This window comes from Mesoplodon densirostris, chromosome 3 (assembly GCF_025265405.1).
Source record: "Mesoplodon densirostris isolate mMesDen1 chromosome 3, mMesDen1 primary haplotype, whole genome shotgun sequence".
In the NCBI taxonomy this organism is placed as follows: Eukaryota; Metazoa; Chordata; class Mammalia; order Artiodactyla; family Ziphiidae; genus Mesoplodon; species Mesoplodon densirostris.
Window position 1 is genome coordinate 58,898,313 of NC_082663.1, and position 26,331 is coordinate 58,924,643.

The 26,331-nt window shown below is 46.4% G+C and overlaps 1 protein-coding gene across 1 annotated transcript; it reads left to right on the top strand.

Moving 5' to 3' along the window:
- The first annotated feature begins 8,462 nt into the window (after nt 1–8,462).
- TMEM171 (transmembrane protein 171) lies at nt 8,463–15,842 on the top strand. The gene is made up of 3 exons (XM_060091745.1): nt 8,463–9,102; nt 13,278–13,419; nt 15,647–15,842. Exons 1-3 carry the CDS (start codon nt 8,463–8,465, stop codon nt 15,840–15,842), a joined length of 978 nt encoding a protein of 325 aa, XP_059947728.1.
- The last annotated feature ends 10,489 nt before the right edge of the window (nt 15,843–26,331 follow it).

Sequence of the window (26,331 nt, forward strand, 5' to 3'; positions counted from 1 at the left end):
AATGGGTAAATGACTTGAATGCATAACATCGAAAGGCTTCCAGCCTGCCCTGCACATTAGCAGCGAGCTGTTTGAACGAGGCAGGAAATACACTTAACCTTTTCTTTCACTCTTCTTTTTCTCATTAATTTTCATATTTATTCCATCTGGTTATATTTTCGAAACACTGTAAACTGATTTGAATCCTTTTTGGAATCATAAGTGGCAGCCAGGAAGTGGAGGGCGGAACCAAGGGCGCAGTGATGGGGCTGAGACGTGCAGATGGACCTGGGAGAGGTTAGGCAGTTAGAACCCCAAACTCCGGCCACGGGCTGGCTGGGGGAGCACCTGGCAGGGTCCCCATATCCCTCCAGGGACAGCAGCCCCAAAGACGCCTTCCAGAAGCTTGGGTGGCTGCACGGTCGTGGAGCAGAGGCAGAACGACAGGGCAGATAACACAGGGTGACCCCCCGGATGGCTAGTTTTTGAGATCACGTGACACACACCCGCAAGAGGCTGAGAAATAACTAGGAGACAGGCTTCAGGAAGAAGTGAGCTGAGCTGGCAATGACTCAAACCATTGCAAACTGAGCATTCGAAGTCAACACAACTCACTTTGTTCTCCCTGGGCATGCTGACCTCCCGCCTCTTCTATCTCTATACCTCCTCTGTGGATTCATCATCAGATCAACCTTCCTGAAGCTTATGGGGGAGGAACCGCAGATGGGAGACGAGGTGACTAGCCGCAATACGTCCACTGATGGCCCTCCATGTGCCAGAAACACTCCTCCAGGCATCCTTTGAGGTAGGTCGGTTTATTCCCTTATTACAGAGGAGGACACTGAGGCACAGAAAAGTTGTTTACTTGCCTGAGGTCACACAGCTAGTAAACGGCAAAGCCAAGATCTAAACTGAGGTCCGACTCATGCCCTTTTTATAAGTGCCAGGAGGAATGATTCATTCTTTGGGACCCAGTGAGCTGTAGGTGTTTGATGGAGCCAACGGTAGATGCCAGGAGACAGGAGAGCACTTCATTTCCATAGACTTCGTACTGTCAACACACTGGTCTCCTCTAGTCTGCTGCCCACATGCTGCCACCTCTGTTGAAGGGGCCTCCCTCCCTCAACAGTGTGGAGGCCTCCGCTGATAAGACCAAGTGGCAACTCTTCACTTTCAATCTGTCTCAAACAACTCCTTGTGCTCCACACCCTTGGCTCTGACTAGCCACACTCAAGCTGAGCTGTTATCAGCCACACAAAATCAACAGCAGCAATCCAGGCAATAAAATGACTGCAAAAAATTCATCTTTGCACTTGAGGTCAGCTAAGGGGCCAAATCGAAACTCTCAACTCAAGCTTGCTAAATCAGTCAATCCCACCCCAGACATAGCTCTCAGGCCCCAGGTCTACATCTGACATCAGCGTGGGGCAGATGAAAATGCCCCAGGAACCTCGGCCTCCCCCGACTGCAGCACCCTCTGCAGGGTTAGGCGGCTGGAGGGGGCCCAGCACGGTTCAAAGGCATCACTGGGAGTCCTGGGAATATTAGCTGAAACGTGGATCCAAGACCAAGCACTCGGGAGCAAGTTCCTGTACACCAGCCCCAGGGGAGGCTCAAGAAATGTCAGGAATTGGAAGAGAGGAATGCATGCCTCTGGGTGCCAAGGTTAATTGGGGACAGGACCAGAGAACAACCAAAAGAGAAATGAGAAACCAGAAGCTGGCAGACTCAACTGGTGAACTGTCTTTCTGCAATCTTGTGAATCCTGAAAAATGGCCATACTGAATTCTAGAACCCTGAGCCAATCACTTGTCCTGAGCTGCTTCTCCAGGTTGGCAGTGCCCTGGGGAGTGTCAGGCATCAGTCTGCCCCTTGCTTTATGCCTGCTTGGAGCCCTCAGTAGCCACATATGCATGTGTAAACTCTTCCAGACGATGGGCCCAGCCCCCTTGATTTTGTAATAAACGTCACTGGCAGACCACAGGAAATTGTTCCTTCCAGAATTCCTGAGCTCCAGGCCTATATGTCCCATTGCCTACTCAACTTCTCCACTCAGGTGTCTACTAGACATCTCAAAGTTAACGTGTCCCAAACCGAACTGTGAAGCTTCCCCCTCAAACTTGTCCTGCCTTTAGTCTCGGTCAATGCCAGAACCATGTTTCCATTTCTTCAGGTCAAAAACCTTGGAGTCAAAACCCACATTCAGTCCATGGAAAACCCCGTTGACTCGATCTTCGAGATGTGTTATATGAGATATATACAGAATCCAATTGTGTTTATCACCTCCAAACACAAGCCACGTTCATCTCTCTCCCAGGTTATTTATAATAGCCTCCTAAATGGTCTCTTCATCTCTACTTCCTCCTCCTCTGGCTATGCTCACCCAGAAGCCTCTGTTTTCTTTTTTAAAATAAGTCAGATCACATCACATTCAGCTAAAAAACCCTCCAAAGGCTTCTCATCTTACTCAAAGTACTTGCAACAGGGAACTCCCTGACAGTTCAGTGGTTAGGACTCTGCACTTTCACTGCTGAGGGCCCAGGTTCAATCCTTGGTCGGGGAACTAAGATCCTATAAGCGGTGCAGCACAGCCAGAAAAAAAAAAAAAAAAGGACTTACAGTGGCCCACCAAGCCCTACTGACCTCCTCCTATTCCACTCTCCCTTGCTTACCTACTCCAGCCACCCTGGCTTCTTGTTCTTCCTTGAATATGCTATGCCTGCTCCTGTCTCAGGGCCTTTGCACTTGCTGTTTTCTCTGCCTGAAGTGCTCTTCCACTCTTCCCCCAAATATCACCACAGTTCTCTGTGACAGTTCTAAAATATGTTCACAAATTCTTTGCTACTCTCCCCTTCAAGAGGTGGAGCCTAATCCCTCTCTCCTTGACTTAGTGACTCAATTCTAAGGACTAGAATAAAGCAGAAGCAATGGTGTGGGACTTCAGAGGCTGTTGTAAAAAGCACTACAGCTTCCTCCTCATTTGCTCTCTCTTGGATTACTCACCCTAGAGGAAGCCAGCTGCCATGTCATGAGAACACTCAAGCGGCTCTGTGGAGAGGTTCACATTGTGAAAAACTGAGGCCTCCTGCCAACAGCCATGGGAGAGAGCCACCTTGGAAACAGGTCCTCCAGCCCCAGTCAGGCCTTCAGACGATGCAGCCCCAGCAAACTGCTTGACCGCAGCCTCATGAGAGATCCCAAGCCGGAACAACCCCACTAAGCTGTTCCCAGACTCCTGACCCTCAGAAGCTGTGAGAGAATAAATCTTTGTTGTTTATAGCTCTACATTTCGGGGGCTTTCCTGGTGGCACAGTGGTTAAGAATCTGCCTGCCAATGCAGGGGACATGGGTTCAGACCCTGGTCCAGGAAGATCCCACATGCCGCGGAGCAACTAAGCCCGTGCGCCACAACTACCAAGCCTGTGCTCTAGAGCCCGCGAGCCACAACTACTGAACCTGCACACCACAACTACTGAAGCCCGTGTGCCTACAGCCCGTGCTCCACAACTAGAGAAGCCACCGCAGTGAGAAGTTCGTGCACCACAACAAAGGGTAGCCCCCGCTCGCCGCAACTAGAGAAAGCCCACGCACAGCAACGAAGGCCCAACGCAGCCAAAAATAAATAAGTAAAATAAATAAAAATTTTAAAAAGCTCTACATTTTGGGATAATTTCTTATGCAATGATAGATAATCAATATGCTTGCTTTCTTATTCCTCTCAAGCTTTTGCTGCATTCCTCAGCTTTACCCTCCACATTCACTTCCTGAATTCAAGATCCATCCATTTTTTAAGCTTGTTCTGATGCTATTTTTCTAAGGACTTGGCCTGGGCTGATCTTTTTTCACTACCACATGGGCTGGAAGAGGCCACCAGGTTTTAGATAGTGACAAGGTCATTCAGTCTCTTTCTTAAGAACAGGTCTGCTACAAAGACAAGCACCCTGAATGCTGGTGGGTATGTCTTTCATACATGACCGGTGATTGGTTTCCAAGGAGTTTAGTTTAGTCAAACAGGCTCCAAAAGACACAAACAGTCCAAGTGGCAGACATCCCAAGTGGAGGCTAATCTGATTGTCCTTGGTGCCAGTACACTCAAATCTGTCATGTGTGGCCAGCCTGCAGTCATGTGGCACCAGAGGGGCAGCTGTATCAACAGGTCCAGGGCAGCTGTATCAAGGGTCCTTGCAGGTCCGCACACGACGTGGCCAGAGACGGAGTTTCAAATAGGGGAGAAGGAAAGAATGATTAGGGAAAAAAGGAAAAGGAAACCCCCTCGTACAGAAAGGAATTGCTAGCCGGCCTGTGTAGGGAGGCAAATCCTATAGTCAGGGCTGCGTTCTTGGAAAGCTGCGCGCCCGCTGCTGTTGTGTGATCGCCACTGCTGGTTATTTGCTCGTTAGCTGGGCGTGCTCTGAGGCCCTTCCAGCAGGTGGTATAACCTGACACTTTGACCAGGATAGCTCCACCCGGACACAGACTGCCACAATGTCCTTGGGATACAGCGTCTGTTCTGTTGTAGGGATAAAAATGCCACATGATAAAAAGACATTTTCTGAGTTTGTGGCATTGTGTGTCCTTTGGGTGACAGATGTACCCGGGAGGAACAGTCAGCTGGGTTCAGGCCCTTGCTCCACATTAACCATCTGTGGAGGTCGCTTTACATCTTTGGGCTGTGGTTTCCTCAGCTGAAAAATGACCTTTTTAGCTCCCCTATTGCCTTCTGCCTGCAACCTTCTCTGAGTAGCTGGAGACGCACAGTGAAGAACCACAGGCTGTATGTAGGTAAAGCAGGCAACACAGAACCTGGCCCGGAGCAAGGGGTGTTGATATTCAAGATAGTAATAATCTTTGGCCGCTGGGGCAAGTGGCCCCAGCAAATCCCTCCCGCTAGACCCTGCCCAGTCTGCTTCCCTTATGAAGCCCTGTCTTACCCACCCAGCCCGCCAACCTGCAGAACCCAGGTGGACACCCTTCCCTGTTTGCCTCCCTCTGAGCCCTTTTCTGAGTCTCCTTCTCCCTTCTGTAATCAGCTAAGCCGACTCATTCTTTACTGCAGTGAAAAACGACTGGGAACAATCTGCTGTATCAGGTATGCAAGGTGTTCCCACTTCCAAAAGGTTAAGGCAGTTGGCGTTAACTCTTGACTGGGCTGATCTCAGGCAAAGTGGATAGGACTCCAGGGAGAAGTGGCAGGGATGGGAAAGGCCGCAGGGCTCATGGCGCTCCCCTCTTTGGGCTGAGCTCTTGACTCACCTTTCACAGCGCCCTGACCTCTGGTGTGGCAACTGGCACAGCTGATTCCATGTCACGTGTCACGGGGCAGGTTACAAATAGCACAGGGTTTAGCAAACCCATCCCCAAACGCCCGGTTCAAGGGCAGAGAAAGTGAGCAGTTTAAGTCCGGCAAATCATTAGCGACTGAGAACCAGGAAGGGGGTTCGATGGCAAAGCGGGACTGCGACGACCATGACGACCATACGTGTGAGTCTCGGAGCTAGGACCGGATGCCTGTACGCTTCTGGCATGGAGGAGGACCCTTGTCTCACACGCTAATGGAGCGCACTTTTCTGTGACCTGGTGTCTCTATAACCTCTTCGTCGGGGAGCTCGCGGCGAGGGTCTAGCCCCAGTGACCCCAGCCAAGGTCTCCGGAGCGGCAGGAGAACCACAGGCCCCCGGGTGCACCCGTCCCAGAGGGCGCGGCGGCGGGAACGCGGGGACCCCCGCCTGGGCGGCGATCACACCGAAGAGGGGGGCAGGCGCTACCCTTTCTTCCCCACCCCCGGTCCAAATTCTGGGCTCTCGGCCGGGAAGGGAACCGGCTCCCTTCACGCCGCCCGGACCTCGACCGTCGCCTCGCGAGTTGGGACAGCCAGGAGAACCCCAACTTGCCGCCCCGTGCCCGCAGGGCCACGGGCCAAGGAGGAGGAGGAGGAGGCGGAGGGGGGGCGTTTTCCCGGATTACTCGCGCGCACGGTCACGGACGCGGAAGCCGCCCGGTCCGCCGCCCCTCGCTCCCCACCCCGGAGCCGGGCGCGCCTCTGGCCCCCGAAGGGCAGCACCCAGCGGCGGCCAGCTCCCGCCAGTCCGCCCTGCCCTGCCCGTGCCGGCACCGCCTCCCCCGTAAACACCGCGCGGCCCGCCCTCTGCGCCGGGACACGCAGGTGGGAGTGTGCGGTGCGGCCCGCCGCCCGGGAGGCCGCGGGTGGAGGCGGGCGCCGCGCTGCCCGCCGACTGCGGGCGCAGACAGCGCCCTCGCAGGACGCAGTCTCAGGTAAGCGCTCCTGGCCCTGCGCTCCTCTGCACTCCGGGAGCCCGCGCTCTGTGGCCGCGGGGCGGGCGCTGAGCTTTGGGGTCCAGGCTGGGAGCGAGGAGCGGCGCAGCGCGGAGGAGCCGCACTGCACCTGCGCCCGCGGGGGCCGCGCGCCGAGCTCTCCGGGCTGGTGTTGCGCTCCGGCTCTCGAAACCCACCAGGCTCTTTCCCGTAAAGGACTTTTCCTCTCTTTGCGTCAGTACCCAAACACAGAGAGCTTTGGACGTGGTGACATGCTGCTGATTTGGAAACGTCCTTTGGGAAACAGCGTTGGGGAGGTGAATTTGGCTTTGGGGAAATGAAATGTAGGTTGGTATTTGGAAAAGGTTTGATCTCCTATTAGTGCAGATGTCTCTGAGTCAGTTTGTGAGCGCATCTATGGGGGTGGGGAGGGGAGAGAGAACGAACTACCCAAGTACTATTTTGGATGGGGGATTAACACCTATGCCAGGTGCTTAGTCCACTAGTCCATGGAAAGGAAGCTACAAATCCAGTTTTAGGCTTTACTAGTATTGGGGAATTTGCCTTAAGGCAGTTAAAGCCTTGTGACTCACGACAAAGTCAAGGTATCAATCCAAGGTACAATGAATTGATAGGACTTTGTGGCAGAGAGTCACCCCTCACTCATGTCTTCAGACCAGCAAAAGATATTACAGGACTCAGAATTTTTTTTAATTAGTGCAATACTTTAAATGTTTGTTTCAGCTTAATTACATCTTCATAAGTATAGTTTGTCCAAGCTTAACGCGGAAGCTTGTTTCCCACCTCTATTTCCTTCTTTCTCCAACTTCCTTCTGATTGTATCTTACTTTTTCCAGGAAAAGCACTTCCTAGCATAAGACCAGTTGTTTTCTTTCTTTACCTAACCTGACCCTACTTGGACATGATTTGGGTTTGTCAAGACGGTCTTGGCTTTAGTGACTCAATCTTGAGCTCCTTCATGTGACCATGGATGCAAGTGGCCCAAAGTATTTTAAAGTTTTCTTTCCTTGAGCAAGTGAAAATGTTCTTTACACTTGGGTTGTCTTTTTGAGTGCTCCAACTTGAAGGGTCCTGGAAAAATATTCCATTCATTAGAGTAAGACAAGATAACTGGATAATAAAGTCAGGGTGTGTAAGGTAGACAATTCTTTACCCACTGCTCGGGATACATTTAATATATGAGAGCCTTGAAGTACCGGGCTTGGGTGGTCTTATGGAAGGTGCTTTGCCACTTGATTTCATGTATACTCTTCTTTCAAAGTCAAGTTCTATTGCTGTTTAGTGTTTTGTAACTGGTGATTTTATCGGCTGCTTTTTTTTAACTGGGTCTAAACCTTTTTGTGGAAGTGGGTGGCACCACGGAAGAGGGTGAGCAAGAGGCCACCTGCCCACCTGAGGGACAAGGTGCTACCAGACCCCCCTGGGTTATCCCAGAGCCAAGTAGCCAGGCCACCAGATTTCAGGGCAGCCCCAATGTGTGCCTGTTTGAGAACTCAAGAGTCACATTTTGACAGAATTAACTTAAAATCCACCAAACTCACTGTGTTCCTGAGCCGCCTTCCCATTCAGTTGAAACTTGGATCTCCCGTAGATGTAGCCTTAGGATAAAGCACGGAATGGAAAGTTGCTGCAGCCTAAAATAGGAAATGGAAAGTTAGTTACTGAACGAAAATTTACCGACTTGGAAATACTCATAGCAGCTGTGATGAAACGTGGGATGTTTGTAAATCAGAAACAATCCCTGTGGTTCTTCCTTCACTCACCATTGTTTTTATGTTTTTGGTTTTGGTTTTTTGGGGCCTGGAGAAGTGAGTCTGTTAAGACTCATAACAGGAAAAGCCACACCCAGTTACTTTTGTTGCATGGGTTTTGATTTTTCAAGATACTCTTAGGTGCATGGTAATTGCATTTGCCCTTCTTGCATATCTTTATAAAATTACATGTTCAGGAGTTTCTGAATGCCAGTTCCTCTGACTCATGAACCAGTTCATTGTGCTACAGTGTATCCGTTGCACAAAGTTCTATTCCCTATGATTTCATCCTAGCGTGATCTGGGAAAAAGAACAGGGCGGGTCAGAAACACCTGCGCGCACTTTAATTTGGTATTTGGTTATGTCTGCAGAGTTGTTGAAACCATCGAAGGGAAGGAACATATCCCGCCCACCTCGGGGAAGTGGCCTCTTCTGGCCATGTCTCCTGCAGCTGCTGCCGAGCCAGATGGGGCCCAGGGAGACAGGCACGTCACCAAGCTCATTTTCTTCCTTTTTGTCATTGGTACCATCCTGCTGTGTGTGGGAGTCCTGCTCTCCATCTTTGGGTTCCAGGCGTGCCAATACGAAAGCCTCCCAGACTGCAGCATGGTGCTGAAGATCTCCGGGCCCGCGTGTGCTGTGATTGGGCTGGGGGCTGTGGTCCTGGCCCGCTTCCGGGCACGACATCAGCGAAGTGAGGAGCGCCTGCGAGGCAACCAGGGGGCCTCCGACCGAGCCTTCCTCTGTGGAGAGAGTCGCCAGTTTCTCCAGTGTCTCATCTTTGGGTTTCTGTTCCTGGCGAGTGGTATGCTCATCAGTGTACTGGGCATTTGGGTCCCCGGGTGTGACTCAGACTGGGCACAGGAACCGCTGAATGAGACAGACACTGCTGACTCAGAGCCCCAGGTCTGTGGATTCCTGTCCCTGCAGATCTTGGGACCCTTGATTGTGCTTGTGGGATTGTGTTTCTTCGTGGTTGCCCATGTTAAGAAGAGAAACAACTTGAATGTGGGCCAGGATGCTTCTGAAAGTGAAGAGAGACAGACCCAGAACGTGGAGCCCATCCAGGTCACTGTAGGTGGGTGGCTGTCCTTCCTGTTCTTTTTTTTTTTTTTTTTTTTTTTTTTGCGGTACGCGGGCCTCTCACTGCTGTGGCCTCTCCCGTTGTGGAGCACGGGCTCCGGACGCGCGGGCTCAGCGGCCACGGCTCATGGGCCCAGCCGCTCCGCGGCATGTGGGATCTTCCCGGACCGGGGCACGAACCCGTGTCCCCTGCATCGTGCAGGCGGACTCTCAACCACTGCGCCACCAGGGAAGCCCCTCTCCTTCCTGTTCTTGTTCATATCACCATGGCTGTAGCATCAAGGCTTCACTGAGCTGCTGCCGGGTCTGGCCTAGATTCTCTTTCTCCTTCTCTCTCTTTGTCCCTGTCCCTGTCCCTGTGTGTGTGTCTCTCTCTCTCTCTCACACACACACACACACACACGCGCACACAGATGCACACAGACACAGTTCTGCTGCTGTACTTATCCCCATAAGAATCCTTGAGCACATCATTTCCTTGCAGCAATTCCTTGTTATCTAGCAAAAGCATTGGGACATTAACTTGTGACCTTAACTAAGGTCACAGAGCAAATAAAGACGAAAGTGAGAGGATCCTTGAGGAAAGCCTGGGAGCCTTCTAAAACCTAAGGTACCTGCCAAGTGACCCTGTTTCCCCTGTTATTCTCACACCAAAGACTTACGTCACTTCTGGTTGTTGGAAATGTGGTTTCTCATCCCTGGTCATCCCTGACTGGCTGTCTTTGGAAGTCCTTAACCTCTCCTGGCCTTACTTTATGTATTTATAAAATGAGCACTGCATTTCTAAGATTCCTGTCAGCACTAATATCTAGGATTCTGAATCTGTCACAAGTCCATTGGTCTTCCATGTTTTGAGGGAGTCTTCTGTACTGTTTTCTGCATCATTCTTCTTCATTTTCTGTAATTTCATCCTTGGCTTCAGGGTCAGAGCAAGGTTTGGAAGCAGCGGCATAGACAAGGATGAAATATAACAGCACCTGTCGCTTCTTTCCTCCACGGAGTGCCTACAGAGTGTCCCTTTGGGTCCCCAGGGATCTGCAGAGGCGCTGCATCACCATTTCCCAGAGTCAGGTCCCCACAGAACCATACAAGTAGCTTTGGCCTCACGTTCACACAGACAAAGAAAACACCCCATTGCTGCTCATTTTTGCAAATCACTGTTTTATTTCAGTCTCCCACTCTGAAGCCACAGCCTCAACATGTAAAAGGCTGGGTGGGCAAAGAGGATTACAGAGCAGAAACGGTGGAAGGAACAGGGAAGGAAGGTGGCGAGTGAGATGTTTCCCGCGGGTGGGGCTGTCTGTCGAGCTGGCGGTACTCACTGTGGGGATTCCCTGGGCTGTGGGCCTTGCATGGTATTGGCCTCAGAAAGGAAGGACAGATGGATTTACAGACGATCCTTGTGTTCAGCCAGGGTTGAAGCTCCCAACTTACTTATTTGTGCGTTTATATAATTATGGTGACAACATCAATGTTAGTTATATGTTAATAATAGCAAACAAGTATATAGGGCTTATTCTTGGGCCAAACACCCATCTAGGTGTTTTAGCATGTACTCGTCAAGAGCCTGTTGTGTGAAATTCATTCACACCTACAACAATCCACTGAGGCAGAGGCTCTTAGTGTCTCCATGTTAAAGAAACCAAGGGTCAGGGATCCCAAGTCACGAACTAGCAAGTGGCAGAGCCAGGATCCTAACCGAGGCGGTGGGCATGCGTATGCCGTGGCCCTTGCATAGCGCCCTCCCCAGGCACTTGCTGTAATTCTGTTTCTGCAGGCTTCATCCTTCACCAGGCGTCCCGGGTTGTTGTTACATGACGAAAGGGCTCACCCAATATTGTAGATGTTCTTAGTTCTTTCAGGGGACACAGTGGAGTCCAAGTAAATACACTCAGTAGACACTCATGGTCTTCCACTTAGTTGCGAGCATGTCAAGGTGTGCGCCCTTTGAGTTTACTATCCGGGAGTTTTGGGGCCCAGCCTTCTTCCTGGTGCTTGGAATGGGGGGCGGCAGGGAGCAGGGCTTGTGCTGGAGTGACTCCTGGGTGGTTCTGTCCTGATGTTGGCACTGCATAGTTTAAAATCTTTTCCACATAACCGTTTAAGTCCTATCAAACTTGTGAAAATCTGGCACATTGTCTTTCTCTCCTTTGGTATTATGGAATAGGATTTGCGTTTTTAGAAATCATGCCTTTTAGCACAGTTGTTAAGACTCCAGGCATTGTCTGTCAATGGTCAGTTCTGCCTTGTGAGGGAAATTGGGGTGATCAGAGGCAGTTCTTGGCTAAGTGCCAGGATGCAGCTCTTCCCAGAATGGAAGACGGAAGAGATAAACCAAGATGCATGATATCTGCATTGTGGGCACACCTAGTGCTGGACCCTGGATGCACAAGCAGGTGTATGGTCAACTCACAGAGGACATGAAGTCTTTCAGGACATAGTGGAAGGGAAACCCCAGGGGCATGGGACTTTCCGGGGAGAGCAAGAGGGCTGGGAGCTGACCTGGCAGAGGGGTGGATAAGCCTCCGAGATAACTGGAGACTCTGAGTACTTCCTTGTCTGTGTTTGATAGGTGATCAGCCTGCTTTAGAGGCTTGTTTCCAGATCCTTTGTCCTACAATGTGTAATTAAAGTGAACATTCAACCCACCTTCCTCTGACCTACCAAGACGTTCTGAAAAAATTAAATGAGAATCCCAAGACAACCACTATGCTTTTTCCAGCTTCGGTTAGCGACGTATATTAGAAGCTTGAACCGCCATCTCCTTGCAGAAGGAGAGATGGAGTTAATGCATTTTCTGCAGGGCTAAGTTACCTCTGGGGAGGCGACTGAGGTATCAAGGTGGAGAGTGGAACCACTGGCCAGACTGCCCGTTGGGAATGTTTCTTCAGACCTGCAAATAGGTGCCACTTGCTGGTGGTTGTGAAGAAAGTCCCTTTGAGGTTGTGTTACAGTTGAGAGAGCTTGCTCCGTGCCCAGCACCGTTTTAACCCTGCACACAAATCCAGTCCTCCTACCTGTCCTCTGAGGCAGCTACAGTTACAGCCTGCCGTTTACAGATGTGGTGGCTGAGGGAGGCCTAGGGAGGGCACATAACTTGTTCAGGGCCACGCTTGGTGGGAACTGGCAAGTGGAACCCCGGTAACTCTAGAGAACCCTGCAGCTCCCTAGGTGAGCATCAGCTCTGCTACCAGTACAAACCGTCTCCTCCCTGCAGGGAAGTAAAGTCCCCTTTCCTCTTTCATTCTTCCTGAGCTGTCATTTGGTGCTACCAGCTTATCAGAGGCCACCCTCAGACCCTTTGTAGGGGTGCCCACATGTCTAGAAGGTTCTGGGCAACTCATCTGGTACATTTTGTGTTGGAATCAAATTAGAGCTTGCATCTGGTCCCCAGTTCTCCTCGCCCAAACACAGGGATGTCTTCTGGAGTGAACAGTACCAACAGAAATGCAAGAAAACCCCCCCAAAATCCTAGCTTTTCTTTGAGTTTGACTTTCTTTTGTAAAGCTCAGAAGAAACGTTGGTAGATAAAAAAAAACTCTTCAAGTGCAAAAACCACAACTATGGAAGTAGGGATGGTGGGCTGTATCATGGCTGTACTGTCATTTGTTCAGAGGGTGAACCTGCATTTGAGGAATGGAGGCACTTTATCCAACAGCTAACGTTTGAAGAGTTAAAATTATAAGTAGAAAACGAGAAAAACTTTGTAGCAACAGACATCCCAGGGGAGGTAAGGAACATTGTTAGCAAATGCTTCACAGAAATGCTTTAGCTCAGACTTGCTATGAAATATAGGCCCACTATTCTTTTTTTTAATGTGGCAAAATAGACATAACATACAATTTACCAGTTTAATCATTTTAAAGTGTAGAGTGGTATTAAGTACAGTCACCATGTTGTACAGCCACCACCATGATCAATTCCCGGAAGTTTTTCATTATCCTGAACAGAAACCCTGCCTGCATTAAACACTAAGTCCAGTCACCCTAGCCTCCAGCCCCTGGCAGCCTCTGCTCTCAGTCTCTGTAAATTGGATAGGCTCACTTTTAAATTCTGGTGTTTTGACCTTTTCTATAGATGGGCCAAATATATTATTAATTTCTATGGCTCTTGCTCATTTGCTTGCATTTAGTACTCATCTGTCGTCAATGAAATGTTGTGTTTCCTTAGGTGATGCCGTGATCATATTCCCACCTCCTCCACCACCTTACTTTCCTGAGTCTTCAGTTTCTGCAGCTACTCGGAGTCCTGGGGCTGACAGTTTGCTCCCAAGTGAAAATCCACCTTCATATTACAGTATTTTTAACTATAGGTAAGACTTTCCATTTGAACGTCAAGGGTAGGAAAGTTTAACCTTTTCAGGCCTATGTCTACATTCAGGCCAAATCAGCTTTAAGGCTATGGTAGAGGTGTAGCCATCCAAGTATGAGTATCTTTTTGGCTGACATTATGCCAGAATTATTGCCTTAATATTCCTAGTACTTTTCAGGAAACTTTGGGCAACACATAAGTTAAAAATTATAAAAGTGGTTATGCCGGGTTACTATGAAGCCTTCTCCAGGCATCTTTATGTGGTCCTAGCAGGGCTGATCCTCAAAATGCTGCACAAACCCATCAGCCATCCCAAGCGCTGGAGCAGAACTCAGGAGGCCCCTGCTAAGTTAGGCTTTGCTGCTTTAGATTGTGGGAGGGGTGAGGGTCCCAGGGGACCTCCAGCAGGTACAGAGCATTTCAGTATCTAATGGAGGTACTTGAGTGGCCGGCTAAAATCAACCTGCACCCTGACTTGACCACGCCAGGCTTCTCCCCTCAATATTAAGTTGTTCCATGGGCCTCAGAGTCTTCTCTGATTGACCGAAGAGAAATATGAGATTCCCATCCCCATCCCCCACGCTTTCCACATGCCACAAATTTGGAGGCGCACCTGGGGTCAGGTTAAACAGTGTAAATATGAGTGTTTTTCCTTGAGGCAGAGGGATATCATTGAAGGTTGTGGAGTCATGGCAACAGGATCCGAGCAGTGGTTAGCACAGCTCGTGATGGGGAAAGGCTGGGGGTGACCAGACCGGTGAGGAAGGCTTCTCTCACGGACAGGCTGAAGGTAACAGGAGCCTGGGACTGGGGTGGTCAGAAAGGGAGGAGTGTGTGAGGATGTCTGCTGTGGAGGACGACAGGGATGAAGAGCGGAGATCATGATGTCAAGGGTGAGTGACAGGGACAGGGAATGTCCCTGACTGAGGAAGACAGAGACGGGGCCTGTGTAAGTGGGAGAAGATGGTGAGCTGGCTTGCAGTAGAGGGAGAGCGAGGTGTGGGCCTTTGAGCTAGACCGGATGGGCCAGGTCTTGGGAGAGAGATGGGGTACTGGAGATTAAATGGCAAAGAGGTTGCTGAAACCAAGAGGGCAGGGCGACAGAGACCTTTGGAGAATCCACGGGCGGGGAAAGCATGAAAGGAAGGAGTTCTGGGAAGCGTCAGGGACGAGCAGGGCTGGAGGAGGCTCCGTACCTTCCCACGTGGGAAACCAGGGTGTAGGAAGTGAAGGCAGGATCACTGGAAAATCTCACAGGGCAGAGCAGGCCTCAGTGAAAAGTGGCTTTTGAGACACGTGCATTTTTTAAAGCAGTGAGAAGCAGGACCTGAGAGATGTCATGAGTGTGTTAGGGACAGGGGCTGCCATACCTGGTCATTCATGTTTCACGGCACGTGTTCTTATACTTCAAACCAGGTGATAAGCTGGAGATCTGACCAGGGATGAATGCAGGAGTTCCCCTGTGTGGGTGAAAGGGAGGTTAGGTTCTGGAGATTTGTAGAATTCTCTTAGTGAATTTTTGTATTCTTTTCTCCAATGATGAACTTCCCAGAGCCCTAAAATAAATGTCTGTTTCTACTGCTACTAAAAAGTACTCCTACTGCTGTTGCTATGCCAGAGTCTGCCTTTTCTTACATTACCTCAGGTCATTCTCATAGTTACTTAGAAGGTAGGCACTGTCATCATCCCCATTTTACAGATGAGGAAACTGAGGCTTAGAGAGGTTAAGTAACTTGCCTGAGATCAGACAGCTAGAAAGCAGCAGAGTGGAAATTCAGATGCAGGTCTGCCCTTTGTTAGACCCCATTCCATTAACCAGTACATCTTCCTTCCTTCAAGTTTTTGGCTTAATGATTTAATTGTCTCTTCGCATAAGTTCATCTATCTTCCATGAGCTGTCTCAGAAGATGAAATAGCAGACAAGAGTAACTGTGTGTGTGCCTGTTCTTTTCAGAAGGCAGCTATGTGTTTGTACTCTACGTCTTTTCAATGACAAGGGAAATGACAACAGGAGTGAGACAGTCTTAAAGTAACCATGAGCTCTAAGGACAGGAAGGGGTAAGAAATCAAAACATATCTATGCAGAATAGAATATGGAAGAAATTACTCTGGAGACCCTTGCAGATGTTTCCAAATGCATCTAATTAAACATGTGACAAGAACCTGAGAGTTAAGGCATGTGCCTGAGTCCCTCTCCTCCCTTTCATGTTCTCTCTCCTTCTTCATAGGATCCCAACTCCCGAGGGCCAAGGCGCAGCCTCTGAGAGAGATTGTGAACCTATATATACTATTTCTGGGACCGCTTCATCCTCTGAGACCTCTCACACTCCCTGTCTCTCATCCGAATTGCCTCCCAGATACGAAGAAAAAGAAACTGCTTCCACCACATCCTTGTCTCCATCTTCTGAGCCTTCCCCACCATGAGCCATGGACTCCAGTTCAATGTTTTATAGAATCAATCACTATTTAATTTGTTTTTCTAATAAAAAAATACAATAGAATCGGCTATGTCCTGACTTCCTGGTGTAGTATCAACATCAATAACAAACCTTCCAGATTAAGCTGTCAACGCTTCAGACCACAGGAGAGGCAGAGTGCCTCTGGCTGGGACAATCTAAGATGCTTCTCTCATTGAGGCCTCCTACTCTGGGAGGTGGGTGGGATCGTTCGTATTGGTGGATGAAAAAGCAGCGGCTCAGAAAGGCTCATTAACTTATTCAAGGTCACATTGCTTCTAAATGGTGAGGTTGGGCTTTGAACCCATCTAGCTAGTTTCCGAAAGCCAGGTGCATATCTCTACCCTGTGCTGTCAAAGGCCAACCAAAAGTACTGGTTAATGTTTAGCTTGGCCCATTGGGTTTCCAGTGTTCATTGCTTCTGGGGCAGAGAAACCAGATTACTTTCCTCATTTCTTTATTATTTCTTGCTCCTCTTCCCTTTCTTCTCCCTCTCCTCCTCCTTTCTCCTTTCCCTATTCCTTTTTTCTTTTTTTTTTTTCTCATTCTGAAAGAAGGTAGGGTAACTAGGTAATTTTCACTGGGACACTTACCAGCATACTGATATCCTAAAGCCTTCTTATAGTGATGTGACATTTTTGGAGAAGAAATTTCTTGGGGCACTTTGGTAACTAGATTTCCCCTGGAGAGTTTCATGAGGGATGAGTCTTTCTGTACTATAAGGTGCCCGACTGTCTGGACCACCAACTTTTATTCTTATAAAGCTACTGCTGAACAAAAGCGTTTGTATAGTTGGGTGCAATAATAAATATGTATTTACTTCTAGATATAAACCTTAAAAAATAATCACTAAGTATTATCAGTTCTACCCAGGAAAAACTGATTTTTAGAATCTAAAGTTTGTAGGAACTTAGCATTTTTGTTAACAAAATTTGATGTAGCAAAAATGAACTTTTTAGGCCTTTTACCACAAGCCATCATCCCCATAAAAATCAGTATTATCCAGCATTTAAGTGCCTGAAAGCAGAATTTAAAGGCGTTAATGCTCCAATAGTTTAACTGAAGTAATGACTGATTTCATGGGAATTGCCACTGCAGTAAATCAGGGGTAACAGTCTGTACCAGCAGGACGGATCTATTTCTAAACTGGATGTTTATTGGACTGAACTGCTCTTAAAATTCTGCTTTTTTTTCCTGGAAGGTTAATTATTCACATTTTAAAATTAGAACAAAGGGTAGATTATCACCACTTCCTTCTGCTGTTATTTGCTTAAAGTGAATAAGCTGAAACTTCTAGGTAGAATTAAACACTTACAAGTTCTCATATAAAATCAAGAGCATTTTTAATGGCTCAAAGTTAGGGTTTGTAACTGGGCATTTTACTTTTATATGCTAGTAAACTTAAATGGCAGTTGTTAGCAATGCTTAGGTGTAAGTTGGACCTTCTGGTTGGGGTAGTCTGCCTTACCTCCATCAGTCTCCGCAGTATTCAGCCAAGTGGGAACAGACGAAGCCACAACAATGAAAGGGGTCCCCAAGTATGAGATGTTTATTGCGGGTCTGAATCGTGGGCAGCTGAGCTGGGACGAATCATTTAGTCATACGAAGATGCATTCTTTGCCTATCAAGGTTCTGGCAAAAGATGATAGCTTCTGGGGCTTCCCTGGTGGCGCAGTGGTTGAGAGTCCGCCTGCCGAGGCAGGGGACACGGGTTCGTGCCCCGGTCCGGGAAGATCCCACATGCCGCGGAGCGGCTGGGCCCATGAGCCATGGCTGCTGAGCCTGCGCGTCCGGAGCCTGTGCTTCGCAACGGGAGAGGCCACAACAATGAGAGGCCCACATACCGCAAAAAACAAAAACAAAAACAAAACAAAACAAAACAAAACAAAACAAAAAAGATGATAGCTTCTGAAAACCCATCTGGTGGTCTGCTACTCATTTTCTTTATACGTGTTAACTTTTTTTTTGATGTGAAATTAATCGTATAAGATAAACCATTTTAAGGTGAACAATTCAGTGGCATTTGTTAAATTCACAACGTTGTACAGCCACCACCTCTATCAAATTCCAAAATATTTTCATCACCCCAAATAAAAGCCCATACCTAGTAAGTAGTCACTCCCCACTCCCTCCCTCCTCCCTACCTCCTGGCAACCACCAATCTGCTTCTGTCTCTGTAGATTTCCCTTTTCTGGGTATTTCATATAAGTCATATCACACAATATGTGAACTTTTGTGTCTGCTTCTTTCATTTAGCATGCTGTTTTAGAGATTCATCCACGTTGTAATGTGTATCAGTACTTCATTCCTTTCTGGAGCTGAATAATATTCCATGTATGTATGTGCCACAGTGTATTCATGAGGGACATTTGGGTTGTGTCAGCCTTCTGGCTGTAGTGAATAGTGTAGCTATTAACATTCATGTACAAGTATTTGTTGGAGTACCTGTTTTCAACCCTTTTGGGTACATACCTAGAAACAGAATTGCTGGATCGTATGTGAACTTTAAGTTTTTTTTTTTTTTTTTTATTTTACAAATTTAATCAGTTATACATATACATATGTTCCCATATCCCCTCCCTTTTGCGTCTCCCTCCCACCCTCCCTATCCCACCCCTCCAGGCGGTCACAAAGAACCGAGCTGATCTCCCTGTGCTATGCGGCTGCTTCCCACTAGCCATCTACCTTACGTTTGGTAGTGTATATATGTCCATGCCGCTCTTTCACTTTGTCACAGCTTACCCTTCCCCCTCCCCATATCCTCAAGTCCATGCTCTAGTAGGTCTGTGTCTTTATTCCTGTCTTACCCCTATGTTCTTGATGACATTTTTTTCTTAAATTCCATATATATGTGTCCGCATACAGTATTTGTCTTTCTCTTTCTGACTTACTTCACTCTGTATGACAGACTCTAGGTCCATCCACCTCATTACAAATAGCTCAATTTCATTTCTTTTTATGGCTGAGTAATATTCCATTGTATATATGTGCCACATCTTCTTTATCCATTCATCCGATGATGGACACTTAGGTTGTTTCCAGCTCCGGGCTATTGTAAATAGGGCTGCTATGAACATTTTGGTACATGTCTCTTTTTGAATTATGGTTTTCTCAGGGTATATGCCCAGTAGTGGGATTGCTGGGTCATATGGTAGTTCTATTTGTAGTTTTTTAAGGAACCTCCATACCGTTCTCCATAGTGGCTGTACCAATTCACATTCCCACCAGCAGTGCAAGAGTGTTCCCTTTTTTCCACACCCTCTCCAGCATTTATTGTTTCTAGATTTTTTGATGATGGCCATTCTGACTGGTGTGAGATGATATCTCATTGTAGTTTTGATTTGCATTTCTCTAATGAGTAAAGATGTTGAGCATCCTTTCATGTGTTTGTTGGCTGTCTGTATATCTTCTGTGGAGAAATGTCTATTTAGGTCTTCTGCCCATTTTTGGATTGGGTTGTTTGTTTTTTTGCTATTGAGCTGCATGAGCTGCTTATAAATTTTGGAGATTAATCCTTTGTCAGTTGCTTCATTTGCAAATATTTTCTCCCATTCTGAGGGTTGTCTTTTCGTCTTGTTTATGGTTTCCTTTGCTGTGCAAAAGCTTTGAAGTTTCATTAGGTCCCATTTGTTTATTTTTGTCTTTATTTCCATTTCTCTAGGAGGTGGGTCAAAAAGGATCTTGCTGTGATTTATGTCATAGAGTGTTCTGCCTATGTTTTCCTCTAGGAGTTTGATAGTGTCTGGCCTTACATTTAGGTCTTTAATCCATTTTGAGCTAATTTTTGTGTATGGTGTTAGGGAGTGATCTAATCTCATACTTTTACATGTCCCTGTCCAGTTTTCCCAGCACCACTTATTGAAGAGACTGTCCTTTCTCCACTGTACATTCCTGCCTCCTTTATCAAAGATAAGGTGACCATATGTCCGTGGGTTTATCTCTGGGCTTTCTATCCTGTTCCATTGATCTATCTTTCTGTTTTTGTGCCAGTACCATACTGTCTTGATTACTGTAGCTTTGTAGTATAGTCTGAAGTCAGGGAGCCTGATTCCTCCAGCTCCGTTTTTCGTTCTCAAGATTGCTTTGGCTATTCGGGGTCTTTTGTGTTTCCATACAAATTGTGAAATTTTTTGTTCTAGTTCTGTGAAAAATGCCATTGGTAGTTTGATAGGTATTGCATTGAATCTGTAGATTGCTTTGGGTAGTAGAGTCATTTTCACAATGTTGATTCTTCCAATCCAAGAACATGGTACATCTCTCCATCTATTTGTATCATCTTTAATTTCTTTCATCAGTGTCTTATAATTTTCTGCATACAGGTCTTTTGTCTCCTTAGGTAGGTTTATTCCTAGATATTTTATTCTTTTTGTTGCAATGGTAAATGGGAGTGTTTCCTTGATTTCACTTTCAGATTTTTCATCATTAGTATATAGGAATGCCAGAGATTTCTGTGCATTAATTTTGTATCCTGCAACTTTACCAAATTCATTGATTAGCTCTAGTAGTTTTCTGGTAGCATCTTTAGGATTCTCTATGTATAGTATCATGTCATCTGCAAACAGTGACAGCTTTACTTCTTCTTTTCCCATTTGGATTCCTTTTATTTCCTTTTCTTCTCTGATTGCTGTGGCTAAAACTTCCAAAACTATGTTGAATAAGAGTGGTGAGAGTGGGCAACCTTGTCTTGTTCCTGATCTTAGTGGAAATGGTTTCAGTTTTTCACCATTGAGGACGATGCTGGCTGTGGGTTTGTCATATATGGCCTTTATTATGTTGAGGAAAGTTCCCTCTATGCCTACTTTCTGCAGGGTTTTTATCATAAATGGGTGTTGAATTTTGTCAAAAGCTTTCTCTGCATCTATTGAGATGATCATATGGTTTTTCTCCTTCAGTTTGTTAATATGGTGTATCACATTGATTGATTTGCGTATATTGAAGAATCCTTGCATTCCTGGAATAAACCCCACTTGATCATGGTGTATGATCCTTTTAATGTGCTGTTGGATTCTGTTTGCTAGTATTTTGTTGAGGATTTTTGCATCTATGTTCATCAGTGATATTGGCCTGTAGTTTTCTTTCTTTGTGACATCCTTGTCTGGTTTTGGTATCAAGGTGATGGTGGCCTCGTAGAATGAGTTTGGGAGTGTTCCTCCCTCTGCTATATTTTGGAAGAGTTTGAGAAGGATAGGTGTTAGCTCTTCTCTAAATGCTTGATAGAATTCGCCTGTGAAGCCATCTGGTCCTGGGCTTTTGTTTGTTGGAAGATTTTTAATCACAGTTTCAATTTCAGTGCTTGTGATTGGTCTGTTCATATTTTCTATTTCTTCCTGATTCAGTCTTGGCAGGTTGTGCATTTCTAAGAATTTGTCCATTTCTTCCAGGTTGTCCATTTTATTGGCATAGAGTTGCTTATAGTAATCTCTCATGATCTTTTGTGACACATTTCTGCAGTGTCAGTTGTTACTTCTCCTTTTTCATTTCTAATTCTATTGATTTGAGTCTTCTCCCTTTTTTTCTTGATGAGTCTGGCTAATGGTTTATCAATTTTGTTTATCTTCTCAAAGAACCAGCTTTTAGTTTTATTGATCTTTGCTATCGTTTCCTTCATTTCTTTTTCATTTATTTCTGATCTGATTTTTATGATTTCTTTCCTTCTGCTAACTTTGGGATGTTTTTGTTCCTCTTTCTCTAATTGCTTTAGGTGCAAGGTTAGGTTGTTTATTTGAGATATTTCCTGTTTCTTAAGATGGGATTGTATTGCCATAAACTTCCCTCTTAGAACTGCTTTTGCTGCATCCCATAGGTTTTGGGTCGTCGTGTCTCCATTGTCATTTGTTTCTAGGTATTTTTTAATTTCCTCTTTGATTTCTTCAGTGATCACTTCGTTATTAAGTAGTGTATTGTTTAGCCTCCATGTGTTTGTATGTTTTACAGCTCTTTTCCTGTAATTGATATCTAGTCTCATAGCATTGTGGTCGGAAAAGATACTTGATACAATTTCAATTTTCTTAAATTTACCAAGGCTTGATTTGTGACCCAAGATATGATCTATCCTGGAGAATGTTCCATGAGCACTTGAGAAAAATGTGTATTCTGTTGTTTTTGGATGGAATGTCCTATAAATATCAATTAAGTCCATCTTGTTTAATGTATCATTTAAAGCTTGTGTTTCCTTATTTATTTTCATTTTGGATGACCTGTCCATTGGTGAAAGTGGGGTGTTAAAGTCCCCTACTATGATTGTGTTACTGTCGATTTCTCCTTTTATGGCTGTTAATATTTCCCTTATGTATTGAGGTGCTCCTATGTTTGGTGCATAAATATTTACAATTGTTATATCTTCTTCTTGGATTGATCCCTTGATCATTATGTAGTGTCCTTCTTTGTCTCTTCTAGTAGTCTTTATTTTAAAGTCTATTTTGTCTGATATGAGAATTGCTACACCAGCTTTCTTTTGGTTTCCATTTGCATGGAATATCTTTTTCCATCCCCTTACTTTCAGTCTGTATGTGTCTCTAGGTCTGAAGTGGGTCTCTTGTAGACAGCATATATATGGGTCTTGTTTTTGTATCCATTCAGCCAGTCTGTGTCTTTTGGTGGGAGCATTTAGTCCATTTACATTTAAGGTAATTATTGATATGTATGTTCCTATTCCCATTTTCTTAATTGTTTTGGGTTCGTTATTGTAGTTCTTTTCCTTCTGTTGTGTTTCTTGCCTAGAGAAGTTCCTTTAGCATTTGTGGTAAAGCTGGTTTGGTGGTGCTGAACTCTCTCAGCTTTTGCTTGTCTGTAAACGTTTTAATTTCTCCATCAAATCTGAATGAGATCCTTGCTGGGTAGAGTAATCTTGGTTGCAGGTTTTTCTCCTTCATCACTTTAAGTATGTCCTGCCACTCCCTTCTGGCTTGTAGAGTTTCTGCTGAGAGATCAGCTGTTATCCTGATGGGGATTCCCTTGTGTGTTATTTGTTGTTTTTGCCTTGCTGCTTTTAATATGATTTCTTTGTGTTTAATTTTTGACAGTTTGATTAATATGTGTCTTGGTGTATTTCTCCTTGGATTTATTCTGTATGGGACTCTCTGTGCCTCCTGGACTTGATTAACTATTTCCTTTCCCATATTAGGGAAGTTTTCAACTATAATCTCTTCAAATATTTTCTCAGTCCCTTTCTTTTTCTCTTCTTCTTCTGGAACCCCTATAATTCGAATGTTGGTGCGTTTAATATTGTCCCAGAGGTCTCTGAGACTGTCCTCTGTTCTTTTCATTCTTTTTTCTTTATTTTGCTGTGCAGCAGTTATTTCCACTATTTTATCTTCCACCTCACTTATCCGTTCTTCTGCCTCAGTTATTCTGCTATTGATCCCATCTAGAGTATTTTTTATTTCATTTATTGTGTTTTTAATCGATGCTTGATTCGTCTTTAGTTCTTCTAGGTCCTTGTTAACTGTTTCTTGCATTTTGTCTATTCTATTTCCAAGATTTTGGATCATCTTTACCATCATTATTCTGAATTCTTTTTCAGATAGACTGCCTATTACCTCTTCATTTGTTAGGTCTGGTGGGTTTTTATCTTGCTCCTTCTCCTGCTGTGTGTTTTTCTGTCTTCTCATTTTGCTTATGTTACTGTGTTTGGGGTCTCCTTTTTGCAGGCTGCAGGTTCGTAGTTCCTGTTGTTTTTGGTGTCTGTCCCCAGTGGCTAAGGTTGGTTTAGTGGGTTACTAGTGGAGGGGTGGAGGGGACTACTGCCTGTGTTCTGGTGGATGAGGCTGGATCTTGTCTTTCTGGTGGGCAGGTCCACGTCTGGTGGTGTGTTTTGGGGTGTTTGCGGACTTTTTATGATTTGAGGCAGCCTCTCTGCTAATGGGTGGCGTTGTGTTCCTGTCTTGCTAGTTGTTTGGCATAGGGTGTCCAGCACTGTAGCTTGCTGGTCGTTGAGTGAAGCTGGGTGCTGGTGTTGAGATGGAGATCTCTGGAAGATTTTCGCCGTTTGATATTATGTGGAGCTGGGAGGTCTCTTGTGGACCAGTGTCCTGAAGTTGGCTCTCCCACCTCAGAGGCACAGCACTGACTCCTGGCTCCTCAATTTGGGATGATTTGTTGTCTATTCATGTATTCCACAGATTCAGGGTACATGAAGTTGATTGTGAAGCTTTAATCCGCTGCTTCTGAGGCTGCTGGGAGAGGTTTCCCTTTCTCTTCTTTGTTCTCACAGCTCCTGGGTCTCAGCTTTGGATTTGGCCCCGCCTCTGCGTGTAGGTCGCCGGAGGGCGTCTGTTCTTCGCTCAGACAGGACAGGGTTAAAGGAGCAGCCTCTTCGGGGACTCTGGCTCACTCAGGCCGGGCGGGAGGGAGGGGCACGGAGTGCGGGGCGAGCCTGCAGCGGCAGAGGTCGGCGTGACGTTGCACCAGCCCGAGGCGTGCCGTGCGTTCTCCCAGGGAAGCCGCCCCTGGATCCCGGGACCCCGGCAGTGGCAGGCTGCACAGGCTCCCGGAAGGGCGGTGTGGACAGTGACCTGCGCTCGCACACAGGCTTCTTGGCGGCGGCAGCAGCAGCCCCAGCGTCCCACGCCCGTCTCTGGGCTCCGCGCTTTCAGCCGCGACTCGCGCCCTTCTCTGGAGCTCCTTTACGCAGCGCTCTTAATCCCCTCTCCTCGCGCACCAGGAAACCAAGAGGTAAGAAAAAGTCTCCTGCCTCTTCGGCAGCTCCAGAGTTTTCCCGGACTCCCTCCCGTCTAGCTGTGGCACATTAGCCCCCTTTAGGCTGAGTTCTCGCTGCCAGCCCCAGTCCTCTCCCTGCGCTCTGACCGAAGCCCGAGCCTCAGCTCCAGCGCCGCCCGCCCCGGCGCGGGAGCAGACAAGCCTCTCGGGCTGGTGAGTGCCGCTCGGCACCGCTCCTCTGTGCGGGAATCTCTCTGCTTTGCCCTACCCAGGTATGTGGGGAGTTTCTTGCCTTTTGGGAGGTCTGGGGTCTTCTGCCAGCGTTCAGTAGGTGTTCTGTAGGAGTTGTTCCACGTGTAGCTGTATTTCTGGTGTATCTGTGGGGAGGAAGGTGATCTCCGCGTCTTACTCTTCCGCCATCTTACCCGGAAGTCGAACTTTAAGTTTTTGAGGAGCTGAACATTGTTTTCCACAGAGGCTCCACCTTTTTATATCCCCAGCAGCCCTGTACAAAAGTTCAATTCTTCCACATCCTCACCACCACTTATTTTCTGTTATTATTATTGTCATCTGAGTACAAAGTGGTATCTCATTATGGTTTTGATTTCAATTTCTCTAATAACTGACAATGTTGAGCATCTTTTCAAGTATTGTTTTGAACACCAAACATTATCAGGAGCATAAGAAATCTTACTCCAGATTTTCCTCCTATGGCATTGGGAGGTATGAAAATAGTGATGAGGTCAGTAACTTCAGGTGGAACTACCCACGCCAGGTGCTACCATGCTGCCTCTACACTATGAAAACCCCTTCTTGTGATGTCTTTGTCCTCCTCTGGAGATCAGTTAAGTGGACTAACTCAATCAACAAATTCTAAAGAAACTGAAGGGACGAGGTAAGGTCCCTTTGGTATTTCTATGAGCTATGGAGGAATGGGCAGGCCAATGAACAGTTGAAAGCTGAGGGGGAAGGTAAGTATGTGTTCATCCAATTTCCATCTGAAAAGTTGGAGTGGGGTGAGGAGAAGGGCATTTAAAGTTGGTCTTTTTAACACTATCCCTATCAAATTACCCATGACATTTTTCACAGAACTAGAACATATAATCCTAAAATTCATATGGAACCATAAAAGACCCAGAATTGCCAAAGCAATCCTGAAGAAAAAGAACAAAGCAGGATGCATAACCCTCCCAGGCTCCAGACAATACTACGAAGCTACAGTAATCAAAACAGTATGGTATTGGCACAAAAAAAGACATATGGATCAATGGAACAGAATAGAGAGCCCAGAAATAAACCCATACACAAGATTATACAATGGAAAAAAGATAGTCTCTTCAGTAATGGTGTTGGGAAAGCTGGACAGCTGCCTGTAAATCAATGAAGTTAGAACACTCCCTCAGGCCATACACAAAAATAAACTCAAAATGGCTTAAAGACTTAAACATAAGACATGACACCATAAAACTCCTAGAAGAGAACATAGGCAAAATATTGTCTGACATAAATCATAGCAATGTTTTCTTAGGTCAGTCTCCCAAGGAAACAGAAATAAAAACAAAAATAAACAAATGGGACCTAATCAAACTTACAAGCTTTTACACAGCAAAGGAAACCATAAACAAAATGAAAACACGACCTGCAGAATGGGAGAAAATATTTGCAAACAATGAGACCGACAAGGGCTTAATTTCCAAAATATACAAACAGCTCATACAACTCAACAACAAAAAAACAAACAACCCAACCCCAAAATGGGCAGAACACGTAAATAGACATTTCTCCAAAGAAGAAATACA